General features: G+C 38.1%; 1 protein-coding gene across 1 annotated transcript in view; it reads right to left on the reverse strand.

The window, feature by feature from the left end:
- TEX9 (testis expressed 9) overlaps positions 1-584 on the reverse strand; it is a 45,626-nt gene extending 45,042 nt beyond the window's left edge. The window contains exons 1-2 of the mRNA XM_014453414.2: positions 553-584; positions 363-448 (exon numbers count right to left, since the gene is read on the reverse strand). Of these exons, the coding sequence (XP_014308900.1) occupies positions 363-448; positions 553-579 (113 nt within the window). The 5' untranslated portion in view covers positions 580-584. The remainder of the gene's footprint in view (positions 1-362; positions 449-552) is intronic.
- Between the last annotated feature and the right edge of the window lie 15,096 nt (positions 585-15,680).

Genomic DNA, 15,680 nt, shown 5'->3' on the forward strand with positions numbered 1-15,680 from the left:
GAGTTAAGTTAGGGTTTTTCAAAATGCTGACACGCCGAGCTCAAAAGGTTCGCCATCACTGCTCTAGGGAATTGGAATCGAGTGGAATGCCTTAAACTATAAACGGAGCTATCCGTGGCAATTCCGGCTGTCCTAACCGCGTCCAGCAGTATCATCTCACCGACCAACATGTTGGCTCGGGTTAAATTAAAATTTCGCTCACTTCGAACACCTTGGTTGGGCGCAGGCGAACTCAAGTTAAAAAGACGGGAGAGAATGCTGGGCAGTGAGCTGTCCCAACGCTCCCGTCACCAGTAGAAGCCCGTGTAAGCAGCCTCACTTTTAGGCGAAAGAAAGAAGAGCTGAACCGCCCAATGTCTTACTTATATTCTTCCTCCTTGGCGAGGAGGTCCCGGCGCGGCGCAGCAGGTTGCTGAACGCGGGGCGGGAGCGGAGTCCCTGTCCGTCTCTGTAAAAGAGACGGGGACGTTCAGACCCAGAATTAAAAGAGGTTCTGGTCCTCTACCCCGCCCCGAACCTATTCGCGACCCAGGAGTCTGGGGTTGAACCGACCCTCACGCCACAACCTCGACCTGCCATCTTTCGCGGCCGCGACGCCGTTACCGAGGCAACAGAGTAACTTCCCGCGAGAGTTGCCTCCTCGCGGGCATCCTCACGCCGAAGGCGCCGACTCCGCGAGGGCGGGGCGGGGGGCCCTCGACCTCTGTGCCCCTCGGCGCTGCGCACGCTAACGCTGCCCGGAACCTGAGAAGCCAACGTGCTGCGTTGACATATAAACTCTCAGGTTGGCACGGAAGGGTTTCAACCGAAGAAGAAGGCAGGTGCATGTCGAATTCTCAGTGCGAAGCAAGATAGTACAGCCCCTACTCTGTCGTGCTTTTCCCAAGTTAGTGGCCAATCCGACCGCCCCCTGTCCTGTTTTCAATGAGCTGACTCCTCAGTGGAATTGACAGTTCTGATTGCTCACAGTTATCCATGCATGCGCCGGAGCTCAGGCTCTCAAGTCAGTAGGCCTCCGTTGATGTCCTGGTTGTGCTGCTCAGTAGCCACGAAGTTAATCTTGGACAAAGCATTGTTATCTCGAGTACTTCATCTGTAAAAACTGGGGTAGCAATAGTGCCAGTTCACAATTAATATGAGGAGTAAACGAATTGTGCTTAGGACTGTGCCTGGAAGACAGTAAAGAGTCCAAAATTCCAATTTGGGGGAAATCAACTCACATTTAGGGTCATCTAATCTTCAGCGAGGCTGCTAAGACCATTCAAAGGGGGAAAGAATAGTCTTTTCAGCAAATGGTACCAGGATAAGTGGATGTCCACCTGTAAAAGAATGAAGTTGGACCCTTATCTCACACCATGTACGAAAAGTAACTCAAAATGGATCAAAGGCCTAACCTTAAGAGCCAAAACTATAAAGCTCTTCAAAGAAAACATACATGTAAAATTTCACCACCTTGAATTAGATAACAATTTATTCACTATGACACCAAAAAACACTATCAACAAAAGAAAAATTAATAGAATGGACAGCATCAAAATTAAAAACATTTCGTTTCAAAGGATACCATAAATAAAGTGAAAAGACAGACCACAGAAGGGGAGGAAAAATTTGCAGATCTTATATTTGATAAGAGACTTGTGTCTAAAATGTATAAAGACCTACTAAAACTCAAAAATAAAAAGATAAATAACCCAAGTAAAAAATGGGCAAGGATCCTGAATGGGCATTATTCCAAAGAAGTCCTACAAATAGCCAAAAACACATGAAAAGTTGCTGAATATCATGAGTTTTCAAGGAAATCAAAATCACAGTGAGATACCACTTTACACCCACTAAGATGACTATATAGTAGCAAAAAGACAGATCATAACAAGTGTTGGGGAAAATATGGGTAAATTAAAACCTTCATATACTGTTGGTGGAATATAATATTGTGCAGCTATTGTGAAAAACAGTCTGGTAATTTCTTGAAAGTTTACACAAAGAGTTACAACATGATCCAGCAAACCACCCCTCGGTATATGCTTAAGAAAAATGAAAACTGCCCAGCTGGCATGGTTCAGTGGTTGAGCATCAATCTATGAACCAGGAGGTGACAGTTTGATTCCCAGTCAGGGCATATGCCCGGGTTGTGGGCTTGATCCCCAGTGTGGGGCATGCAGGAGGCAGCCAATCAATATTTATCTCTCATTATTGATGTTTCTATCTCTCTCTTTCTCTTCCCCTCACCCTTCCTCTCTGAAATCAATGAAAATAAATTTAAAAAAAGAAAAATGAAAACTTATACTGCACATAAAAGATTGTACACAAATGTTTATAGCAGCATTGTTCAGAATAACCAAAATGTGAAAGCAGTTGTTTAGACAAGAGTGCTTAGTATTAAGTGCATACATTAGAAAATAAGAAAAATCTGAAATCAACAATCTAAGCTTCTGTCTTGGGCAATGAGAGAAAGAAGAGCAATTTAAGCTTAAAGAGAGCAAAAGAAGAGAAATAATATATAGAGAGAAAAATTACATATAAGGAAAATTTCTATGTCCTTCTAGTCCTGACATATCCCACTCCAGCGCTCTTCCCCCTTCAAATAGACAAAATTGATTCTTCAAATAGACAATTAAGAATAAAAGGACAAACCTGAGAAAATGCCCATAAAACAAGTCTCAGGTCAACAGTAATATGTTGGAGCTGAGCCTGAGATCCTTGCTCTAAACTACTTAGTTCACTATAGTTCTAGATCAGTAGTAGACAAATCAAACACAAATCTTTTTCTGACAAAAATATTTCTAATTAGACCCACCAATTCCTGGATTGAGATAAACAAAATGTGAGTTTACCATAAAAAATGACCAGCCCTAAAGGAAGCAAGTCACCATGAATGAGAAATCAGAAGAAATAATAAATATTTAGAACCTTCAAGAAAACCAGACATTAAAATTTTATTAGTTGTGAAATATAGAATATCTATTTAGAAAATATTTAAAGAAATAAGGGATAGAATCATAAGATGAACAAGCAACAGAGACTATCAGAAATGAGCAAGCAGATGTGACAAATAAACAAGTGAAGCTTTTAGGCATTAAACATATTATTTGTTGAGCCCTGGTTGGTGTGGCTCAGTTAGTTAGGCATTGTCCTGTGCACCGAAAGGTTGCCAGTTCCATTCAGGGCACATGCCCAGTTGCCTCTCTGGAAGGGGGCATGCAGGAGGCAGCCGATTGATTCCTTCTCACACTCACATCGATGTTTCTTTCTCTTGCCCTCTCCCTTCTTCTCTCTCTAAAAAAATCAATAAAAATATATTTTTAAAAAACCCAAAAACATGTCTGTTGAAATGGAAACACTCATGGATTGAATGGCAGATTAGGCACACATAATTTGTAAACTATAAACTAAGAAAATTCTCCAAAATAAACAGAGAATGATAAGAATGTAAAAAATATGAAAGAAATGTCAAACAATTATAAAAGTTAAACTTAAAAGATCTGGCATATAAATAATCAGATTTCATGGAGAGATTTTAAGAAATGAGAAGCAATATTTCAAAAGTTAAATGCTTAGAATTTTCCAGAATTTAGAAAAGATATGAACGCACAGATTCAAGAAGCACAAAATATCCAAGAAGGATAAATTTAAAAAGCTATTCTGAGACTTGTCATAAAATTCAAAACACCAAAAAAAAAAAAAATGTTTAAAGCAGCCAGAGAGAAAAAACAGACAACCTACAACAAAACAGACTAAAAGCAGATGCTTTAATAGCAACAATGGAAGCCAGACAACAGTAATATAATGAGTGACATCCCAGGATATTAAGCCCCATATTAATGAAAGTTTGGATCCAGTATTATCTGATATAATAAAAGGCTAATATACAAGTCGACTGAACAACGGAACGACCAGTCGCTATGACGTGTGCTGACCACCGGGGGGAGACACTCAATGCAGGATCTGCCCCCTGGGTGGTCAGTGCATTCCCACAGGGGGAGCACTGAGCCAGGCTCACAACTAGCGAGTACAATGGCAGTGGTGGGAGCCTCTCTCACCTCTGTGGCAGTGCTAAGGATGTCCCCCTGTGCAGGTGGGCTAAGGGACCCCCCCCCCACGAGTGCACGAATTTCATGCACCAGGCCTCTAGTTGGTAATTAATCACCAATAATCATTAATGATTGCCTTCTATCTAGCCCTCATTTCAAATTGGATGGGATACACTTTTATCTTCTGAGTGGAGGACATGGAGGAAAGGGTAAGGCTGGGTGAGGAAAAATTAAGCACACTATGTCAGGAAACAGGGAGGCAGAGGGTGAGTCCTTTATTACCAGTATTTTTCCAGCCCTATCTCCTTTGATCAGACTGGTTAAATGGGCCCCGCTTAATTAGATTACTATAAATGCTTCCACTGTTCTGGAAGTTCTAGCCCGTGAGACAGGATCCAGAATTGGCACCAGATGACATTTGTTTTGAAACAGACAGCCACTACCAAGTGGTGCCAAACCACAACCAGGATGAGCAAAGATTTTAATTATAGAGTCAGACCACTAGAACTACTAGCCAATCAGCTAGACACACTCAGATGACTCATTTCTTTACTTTTTAAAATAAGCCCACTTTTCTCTTTACAATTGAAATTTTTCATCTTAATTAATCTTATAATGAGGAGATTTTATTGTATCTTCAAAGTGATTAAAGAAAATAATTTCAGTCTAGAACTGTGCACTCACTCACTCATTAATTCTATATTGCAGGAGTGAAGGTGAAATAAAGATACTTTCAGATACATACAACCTACAAGATTTAGCACCCGTATGCTCATACTAAAGGAACTTCTAAAAGATGTACTTTAGGAAGAAATAAAAGAAACACTTTGAGATGACAGAAGAATGGTAAACAAACAAAATGGTAAACATGTATGTAGGTTTAAATAAATCAATTTTCTAAAATTCCTACTAATAATAATGTCTACTTTGTGAGGTTTTTTTTTTTAAACGATTGGAGCCCTAGCCGGTTTGTTCAGTGGATAGAGCATCAGCCTGTGGACTGAAGGATCCTGGGTTCGATTCCCGTCAAGGGCATATGCCCGGGGTTGCAGGTCCCCAGTGGAGGGTGTGCAGGAGGCAGCCAATCAATGGTTTTTTCTCATCATTGATGTTTCTATCTCTCCCTCTCCCTTCCTCTCTGAAATCAATAAAAATATCTTTTTAAAAAAGGATTAGATTCTCATTAAACTGGGAATAGAAGAGAACTTATTCAATCTGATAAAGAGCATCTCAAAAAACCTACATCTAACATATTTAATAATAATAAATCAAATGCTTTCCCCTTAATATGAGGAAAAAGACAGGGATTTCCATTCTCATCATTCCTATTCATAATCATACTGAAAAACTGAAGATTTTATCCTGTGCAATAGGTAATCAATCAATCAATCTTGGAAAGAAGGAAATAAAATGGTCTTTATTCACAGATGACATGATTACCTGTTTGGAAAATTCCAAAGAATCTCCCAAAAAAAATCCATGGGACTATTTAGTGAATTTAGCAAAAAAAAATTTTTTAAATCTCAATATACAAAAATTAATTGTAGTTTTAAATACTAGTAATGAACAATTGGAAATTTAAAATCCAGTACTATTTACAATAGCACCAAAAGAACATGAAATGTGTAGGTATAAATATACCAAAATATGTGCAAAATCTGTATGCTGAAAACAGCAAAAACACTGATGAAAGATACAAAGAAGACCAAATAAATGGAAAGATATTCTATATTCATCAATTAGGAAACTATATTGTGAAGATGTAAATTCCCTCCAAACAACATCCCCGCATGATTTTTGTAAAAATTAACAAGCTGATTCTAGAATTTATATGGAATGACAAAGGAACTAGGCTAGCCAAAACAATTTTACGAAAGAAGAGCAATGTTGCAGGACTCACAGTACTTGATTTTAAGGCTACAGTAATCAAGACAGTATAGTATTGATAAAAAATGTAGACACATGGATCAATGGAAGAGAAGAGAGTCCAGAAGTAGACCCACAAAAGGTACAAAAACATTCAATGGAGCCAAAGGATAGGCTTTTAAACAAATATTGCTGGAACAATTATAAATCCATATGAATTTAACCTTGATCCATACTTCACACCATATAGAAGCCAATTTGGCAGTATCGTATCAAGTTAGACATATTCTTAGCATATGTTGCAGCAACCTAGGTAATTACCCAAGACAAATGAAAACATGTCAAATACAAAATATACTATTTGATTCCATTAATATTAAGTTCTGCGAAAGTCAAACCATCGTGACTGAAAGCAGATTGGTGGTTGCCTGGATTGGAGGAGGAAGGAAGGCCTTGAATAGAAAGGGCCACAGGAACTTTTTTTTAAATATGTTTTTATTGATTTTTAGATAGAGAGGAAGGGAGAGGGAGAGAGAGATAGAAACATCCACGAGAGAGACACATCCATCAGCTGCCTCCTGCACACACACCTGAGTGGGGATTGAGCCCGCAACCCAGGCATGTTCCCTGACTGGGATTTGAACCTGGGACCCCTTGGTCCATGGGATGACACTCAGTCCACTGAGCCACACCAGCTGGCCCACAAGGAACCTTTAGTTGTTGGAAATATTCAATGTCTTGATTGTAGTGGCGGATACATGATCATATCTAAATGCCAAAACTCATTAAACTATACATTTAATATAGGTGAGTTTCATTGTAAGTTATTCCTCACTAAAGATGGGGGGAAATAAATGGGTTAAAGTATCCCTAAAAGTTCCTCATATTCAGTTTCACTTGTTCAAATCACTTTGCATCTAAGAGTCATAGATCTCCATCCCTCTCCATGCGGTATTTTCCCTTGTACCATCAAGTGCTGGTTGTACAACACTTACTAAGAATGCTCTACAATTTTCTCCAGAATTTACTTTTATACTTCTGACACCCATTCTGCAAGTTTTTAAAAATATATATATTTTATTGATTTTTTACAGAGAGGAAGGGAGAGGGATAGAGAGTTAGAAACATCGATGAGAGAGGAACATCGATTCAGCTGCCTCCTACACACCCCCTACCGGGGACGTGCTCGCAACCAAGGTACATGCCCTTGACCGGAATCGAACCTGGGACCCTTGAGTCCGCAGGCCAATGCTCTATCCACTGAGCCAAACCGGTTAGGGCCCATTCTGCAAGTTTTGATATGAATGTTCAAGCAGTGATAATCACATTGCTTCTGCCACTTATCTGACTGTGACTATAAATGCCTTCTGACTTCAGATATTTATTTTAAACTGTGAAGAAAAACAAGGACATCTTAGTATTGAAATGTGGTAGAAGCAAGTAAGTTTTAAATACTGGTGAAATGAAACCTTTTATCATAATGCAATAATCTATCTCCAATAATGAATTCTGGTTTGTCAGTTTTATCTGATGTAAATATAACTAACGTGGAATTTTTTAATTCATTGCCCTGGTCTATCTTTTCCCCATCTCTTTACTTTTGGAGATCGGCCCTGCTTTGACAATTCAAGGGTTCTAAAGAGTCCATGCTGGTGTTCAGCTGAGACCACAATGCTTGGTGGGAGGGAGGGGGATAGTACCTCACAGAGCAGCAGCAGTACCTTTAAAGTAAGATGTGTTTGTAAGTACCAGAGAGACAGCTCTAGGGACTCCCAAAAATATTTGAAGGATACTGCAGAAGTGAGTAATGTCCTCTGTAAGTATAGATTGCGAAAGCAAGCAACATCTGAGTATTAATGTAAGAATGATTCCTATCTCTGGTCCCAACTGCCATAACTCAGGATAAAAATGTGTGAAGTATAGAAATGTGTTTAAAGGCCAGGCCAGATACCACTAAAATGTTGTCCTTGGTTATCTATCACAAATGATTTTTAAAATCTGTATGTCCTAATCCACTGCGAAGAATACATATTACTTTTGTAATACTTAGAATGCTAAAAATAAAATGAAATCAACATGAGGCTACCCATCTGAAACACAATGGAAAGATTAGACAACAGGCAGCCTGAGAAAAGGCCTCTGGATTTCCTGCTGGCCTCCGGAAGGATATTTATGGTAAAGAAAAAGAAATGGAAGCCATGTTACAAGGGAATGAGTGGGAGTCAACTACTACAACAATATGCTTGAGGAATTTGGTGCCAATTATGGTTGCATATTTCTTTCGCCTCAGTCCATATCCAAAAGTCTGAGGCTGAGGCCTGACCGGCTAAACGGCTGCATGTTGGTTTCTTTATGTGTCACTTTAAATTTTTACCACATTATCTCTTTTTGTTCGATTTTGTTTTCTTTTTTTTTTTTTTTTTTTTTTTTTTTTTTAAATATTTTATTGATTTTCTACAGAGAGGAAGGAAGAGAGAGAGAGAGTTAGAAACATCGATGAGAGAGAAACATCGATCAGCTGCCTCCTGCACATCTCCTGATGTGCCCGCAACCCAGGTACATGCCCTTGACCGGAATCGAACCTGGGACCTTTCAGTCCGCAGGCCGACGCTCTATCCACTGAGCCAAACCGGTTTCGGCAGTCGATTTTGTTTTCAATAAGTCATTTAAAAAGGCAATTTTAATCATGGGTGCTAATCTCTTTTAATAATTATTTGGTTCCTTTTACATTAATGTAACTTTAAAAGGAGCTATTATTCCCAACTCAGGAAGCTGTAAGTTGTCATTTTCAAAAATGCTTCTTTTTGTACTGGTATGATTTTATATTTCCCCAAATAGTTTTATAGAGAGATCAGAATTTAAGTAATGGTTGTTATTTTCATTTATTTTTTACTTAAAAATATCCAAAGCTAAACATTTCTTTGCAGCATCTGTAGGAAGTAACTATTCATTTTTCACCATGGTTGTCATGAAGGGAAATAGCCAGAACCCAAAACAAGAGCATATGCATTAGTATAATTACACCAAGCAAATGCAAACAATATAATAAATCAAATGTACATTAAAATGTATACAGTAGTTATAAGTGGATAAAAAGAAAACAAGGCCAGTCCAGTCAGGACAATAAGAGGATTATGAAACCAACTTAATTTATCTCTTGGTGTAAGTTTAGTTGAAAAACTTTAAATCTATTTTCAGCTTCAGTTATCAAAGAACTTTGTAACAAATTCACATAGACAAAGTTCTCAGTTTCTCTTCATCTATAAAAAAGCTACTGTTATTAAAATATGGGTTATCTCTTTAATATTTTTTATAAATGTTATAGATGCCTAAGTAAAACTTATATCTTTACTGAAATGACTTACTTTAGAATTATTACCAGAAAAAAATTTTAAGTTTTAAGAAACAGACTAGTCCAATGGTATAGAAAATTCAACTTCCTACAAGAGCCATGCTGAATACATAAAATGAATAGTTAAGAAAAAATTTTTTCCATCTCTCTGCTGTCCCTAAACATGTTTATACAATCTATTTTGGGAGGGAGGGATGGTTTCTGGATGTTCTTCTTGAACAGATTGACAATTGGCAGCAAACAGCAAGACACATTCACACCCCTTATTCTTTGCTATGTATTTTTCAGCAGCTGTTCCCTACCTTCAAACATTGTGTAATTAATGTCAGGTGAGGTCAGGCAAGAGTGTGTTAAATCCTTCCTGACCAGAAGCAGAGTATTAGCTGTAATTATTCAAAAATCTCCTAACTATGACAATGTTTATGGACAATAATTATTAGATCTGGTGGCAAAGCTGCACCATACTTTGATCTGTCATCCCCCAAATGACAAAGGGCTCCTCAAGTCCTGCCTTGATAATACCAATTTTCTGGTGTTTTTCAGATAATCCTTGTCTACCTACTAAATGACTAAAAGAATCAACTATAAGTGAAGTCATGGTTGACACACATCTCTTTTTTGAATAAGGAAGAACTCTGTGAAAGCAATGGTTTTGATTACTTCTACTATAAATGGAAATTGCAAAGTCAAAACTAGTTTTCCATCATTGAATTCTACAAATATTTGAACATTTTTATATAAATTTATATACAATACAGAATCTCAGGCAACACCCCAGACCTACCGAATTAGAATCTGCATTTCTAACAAGGTCCTCAGGAGATATGACTGCATGTTAAAGTTTGAGGAGCACTGCTCTGGGCTTTTTAAGATTGTAAGAAATATTCTCATGTTACTTCAATTAATGAGCATCTACTGTTGATATACAGTTGGTCATTCAGTAGAAGGAAAGAAAATTGTCTCAATAACCATACAGCCAGGCAATGGAGAACTGGGGTATCATTATGGCAACAACATTCTTGCAATCTTCTATTTTATCTTACCAACAATAGTAGACTTGCATTGCTCCCAATTCTAGTGCTCTGCTTCTCAGTAGCTATCTTTATTGCTACTCTTCCTGTCTGTCACTAACATTGAAATAGCCCTTTCACAGCAGGTGTCTCATTCAAACTCTCTAAAAGAAGCCTCCATTGGTATTGGCCAGTATTGGGCATCAGGGAACCACTCTTAGCCAAAGTTCTCATGATAGGCTCATTCACCTGCTTACCAGGTCATTTGTTACCTTTGGATCTAATCAACTATAGTCACTGTATTGAGATACTATAACACGAAGCATGGCCAGCTATGCTTAAGGGCTGCTTCTGGTCTATTTGTTCAGAACAAGGCTATAAGCATGTCAGGTCCCCAAATATTATGCCCTATATCACAAGGATCTAAACATTTGTTCATCAGCTTTACATAAGAATAGGGAAGAACTTACTTTAAGTGGTTTAGATAATGAGCTGAGTTGGAGAGAAGATGGAGAGGAGAAAATGATTCAAAGATAGTTACAAATGTATTTTTCAAGCACTAATATAGTATGAAGTTATGAAACAGAGCTAAATCTTTATAAACTGACTGAATATCTTATTTTAAAGTTTGGGTGGAGTAACTAAAATTTTTCTGAAAAGCTTGTTTTTTAATCTTAAAGCAATACATTTCTTTTTTATAATTTAATTTTTCTATCACCTTTTATCCCCTCTATGTCCTCTACTCCCTCCACCCATCCCCCTCCACATCCACAATCACCACACTGTTGTTCATGTTCATGAATTCTTTCTCTTTATTTTTTTCTTTTTTGCTCAATCCCTCCACACACACCCCCACCACACTCCACCCCTCACCCCCAGGGCAGTCTGCCTGCTCACTATCTATGAGTCTGTCTCTATTTTGTAAAGCAACATATTTCTAATGTGACAAATATATTTGCCACTTTCCGGTAACCTGATATAAAGCATCACGTGGTAAGAACACTGAAAACAGAGACAATAAACAAGAATAGAAGTGCTATCACCACTGCATTGTTAAAAGAAGAATAAATTATTTAAATAGGTTTATACTAATGAAAGACACAAGGCAAAGCTTGAAGTAGAAATGCAGCAATTAACATTTGGGTGTGCCTTTAACACCTCAACACTTTCCAACTCACTCCTGTCTGGGATTCCCTTTAAACCTGCACATGCTAACTTCCTGGAAATGAAGTTTATTGCCCCAAGTATTGAAGTTGCTTCTTTTTAATTTAATTTTATCTTTATTGTTGAAAGTATTACAGTCTGCATTTCCCACCAATAGTGTACTGGGGTTTCTTTTTCTTCACATCTTCACCAGCATTTGTTGTTTGTTGATTTATTGATGGTAGCCATTCTAGCAGGTGTGAGGTCGTACCTCATTGTTGTTTTAATTTGCATCTCTCTAATAATTAGTAACATTGAGCCATTTCATATGTCTCTTGGCCATTTGTACTATAGATTCAATGCAATACCTATTAAAATACCAACGGCATATTTCACAGATAAGGAACAAATATTCCAAAAATTCATATGGAACCATAAAAAGATTCTGAATAGCCACAGCAATCTTGAGAAAGAAGAACAAAGTTGGAGGGATCATAAACAGCCTGATACTGGCACAAGAACAGGCATATAGATCAATGGGATAGAACACAGAACACAGAAATCAACCCAAGCCATTATGCTCAACATTTGACAATAGAGGCAAGAGCATACAATGGAGTAAAGACAGTATCTTCAATAAATGGTTTTGGGAAAATTGGACAGGTACATGCAAAAAAAAAAAAAAAGAAAAAGAAAGAAACTAGACCACCAATGAACACCATACACAAGAATAAACTCAAAAGACTTAAATGTAAGTCATGAAACCATAAAAATCCTACAAGAAAACATAGGTAGCAAAATATCAGACACCTCATGTAGCAGAATTTTCAAGAGATACATCGCCTAGGCCAGTGATGGTGAACCTATGACACGCATGTCAGAGGTGACATGCGAACTCATTTTTTTGGTTGATTTTTCTTTGTTAAATGGCATTTAAATGTATAAAATAAATATCAAAAATATAAATCTTTGTTTTACTATGGTTGCAAATATCAAAAAATTTCTATATGTGACACGGCACCAGAGTTATGTTAGGGTTTTTCAAAATGCTGACACGCCTAGCTCAAAAGGTTCGCCATCACTGGCCTAGGCCTTAGGGCAAGCAAAACAAAGGAAAAAATAAACAAATGGAACTACATCAAACTAAAAAGCTTCTGCACAGGAAAAGACACCAGCATCAAAATGAAAAGGGGACCCACTGTATGGGAGAATATATTTACCAATGATATATCTGATAAGGGGTTCATTTCCAAAAGAAAGATAAACAACCCAATTAAAAAATGGGCAGAGGATGGAATAGACCAGTGGTTCTCAACCTTCCTAATGCCGCGACCCTTTAATACAGTTCCTCTTGTTGTGGTGACCCCCATCCATAAAATTATTTTCATTGCTACTTCATAACTGTAATTTTACTACTGTTATGAATGGTAATGTAAATATCTGATATGCAGGATGTATTTTCATTGTTACAAATTGAACATAATTAAAGCATAGTGATTAATCACAAAAACAATATGCAATTATATATGTGTTTTCTGATGGTCTTAGGTGATGCCTGTGAAAGGGTCGTTCGACCCCCAAAGGGGTCGAGACCCACAGGTTGAGAACCGCTGGAATAGACACTTCTCCAATGAAGTTGCTTCTTTTTCAATCTTGTTCACTTTAGAATAGTTTTAAGCTTTTTACAGCTATAACTTCAGACAAAGAGGTTCAGTATGTACTTCTTATTCATCCTCTCCTACTCATCGAAGTACTAAGGAGGATGTCAATAATATCCAAGTGCCTTGTTAACGAAGTTACATACTGAGCCTTAAAGAAACCAAAAGGAAGCATTTGGTATACCTGATCTTGGTACCTTAGTTGTGATTATGGCAAAAATATTTAGCCTATGGACTGATCTTATAGTAGACACTAGAGATATACAGATAAATACATTAGGGTCCCTGAATTCAAATTCTCATAATCAGTTGGAAAATAAATATATACACAATAAGCACATTTGACACAAGATCCTATGAAAGCCCAGAGGAGAAACACCTAACCAACACCCTGGGTAGCTAATTAACATTCAACTTTTTTTGAGGAAGTAATGTCTTAGCCCATTCTTGACGAATGAACAGATGTCCTTTTAGTTAAAAAGAGAGGAAGGGGGCTCAGATTCTGGTACAGCTGAGCAATCTATTGGACCAACCCTTTTGCAGTTAACAAGTTTAAACTCTGGGCACAATAAAAAATAAATAAAGACACTGGAGGGTGACCAAAAGCAGATAATTTATGGTAGGAAAATTATACTTCAGCGAAGGTAATGACATGGAATGAGTTTCCCATCTTAATAGATTTTACCCTGAGGTCAAGCTGTAATTGGCACAGCACAGGATGGCTAACACTCTGATAAAAAAAAACTCCATAGTCTTCCACGAAGGAAGAACCAGAGAGCAGAGTTTGGAGCAACCGAAAAAGAGCACGATAGAGGGAGAGCCCATGTATAAACACTGCCTGAAGCTCTCGCTGACCACCGGATCACATTCGCATGAACAGATTTTGAGCTGATTTGTTGTTGTTGGATGGGGTAACAAATAAACAAACAAATTAATAAATGAATAAGGATGATTTTCCAGTGCCAGTTTCCGTAAAGCAAAGTTTCTTCCAGCCTTGTCTTCTGCTTCCTCAGAAATCCCTATACTCCTGGTCGTCCCATTGCTATTCCTGTATTACACTCAACTCCATTGCCTCACATTTCGTGAAGTTCCTTGAACATCTGTATTCTTTCCAAAAGGTCTGAAATTCTCCGAATGTAGCCATACCAGCAATGGATATGTTTTGGGAATCTGGAAATCAAGCAGCCTCTACAAATATTAACAGCTTTATAACTTGAAGACGTCATGCCATGACTACTCAAATTTTGGAGGCTACATCCCTTCTGGAATCACTCATTTTCTTCTGAAAGCACCTGTGCTCCCCTTAGTATCAAGCCTTTGAAGGCTTCCTTTGGTAGTTCTTCAGGCTCGAGATCATTGTGTTCTATTTGGATCACAGCCTACGTAAAATGAGTAATCAGGATAGTGCCCGATCATTTTTACAGAAAGCTCCCTGTACACCAGCTCTAAAACACTGCCACATTCATTTCAGAATAACATAGCCAAGTGTCTGAGCCAGGAGCACAGATCTCTAGCACAGAGACTCCAAACTACACTAGAAAAGTATTCTCCTTCTGCATCTGCACCCTTGAGTTAAATGGAGGAATAAAGAAAAGGCTTTTCTTTAAATTGTTTTAAATGCTTAGAATTGCATACTGTTTCATATTTTTCTTCAAGGAGGAAATTGGATAGATGAGGAAGGAAACAATGGTGAGAAGCCTGTCAATGGAAAGGAATATTAAAGGATGGGAAAACAGAACAAACTTGTCAGTTCTTTAAACAATTAAAATAATTGAAATAATTATAGCCAATTATTTCTGAATTATCTAGCTATGACGTATACTCAGATCTTTATGACCTTTTTCCTCCCTTCAATTTTATCTAAGGCATTGCATCTGAATTTCATATGCCCCTCCAACAAGCATTATCCCCTTCACCACGCCACCTAGTGTGAATTATAAGAATATCATTTTGGCCTCTGTTCATCCCTCACACACATGTGGCAAAACCTTGATTCTAGATTAATTAAGCCCTCTGCCTTTTTAATTCATACACCTGGGCTTCTGAACATTGCTAGACAAAAGTCATATAGCCGGGAAAAATTCTTAGTCTCCAACTTCAGCTGGGCTGCAAGTTGCCTAACAGCAATTCTACATGGACTACAATGTCTACTTAAGACCCGAGTGAATAAGGAATCCTAAGTTATTAAATATGTGATGAGCCGGAGATGGTGCTGTGGCCAGGCAATAGGACAAACCTTTCCCTCTCACTCAGTCCTTCCATACTCAAACCATTCCGTACTACCGCCATTTCTGCACAGTGCAATGGCTTTCTTGCTTTCATACTTGCCCCCAAATGTCTATTGTCTACATAGCAACCAAAAGTGCAAATCAGACCAGTTAATTCCCCTGCTTACTCTTGATGGCTTCCTAACATACTTAACTAAACCCACTTCTTATTAAGGCCTTCCAGACTCCACGTGATCTGGCTGCTCCACACCACTTGCCTAATCCTCTCCCTCCACGCTGGTAGTCTTGCTGATTCTCAAGGTTAAAGCATGTGCCCACCATCCCTTTTGCACTTGCTATTCCCCCTGATTAAAGCACGCTTCCTTAGAGTTTGTGTTGGTTCACTCCCTCAC

This window comes from Myotis lucifugus, unplaced genomic scaffold (assembly GCF_000147115.1).
Source record: "Myotis lucifugus unplaced genomic scaffold, Myoluc2.0 scaffold_23, whole genome shotgun sequence".
In the NCBI taxonomy this organism is placed as follows: domain Eukaryota; kingdom Metazoa; phylum Chordata; class Mammalia; order Chiroptera; family Vespertilionidae; genus Myotis; species Myotis lucifugus.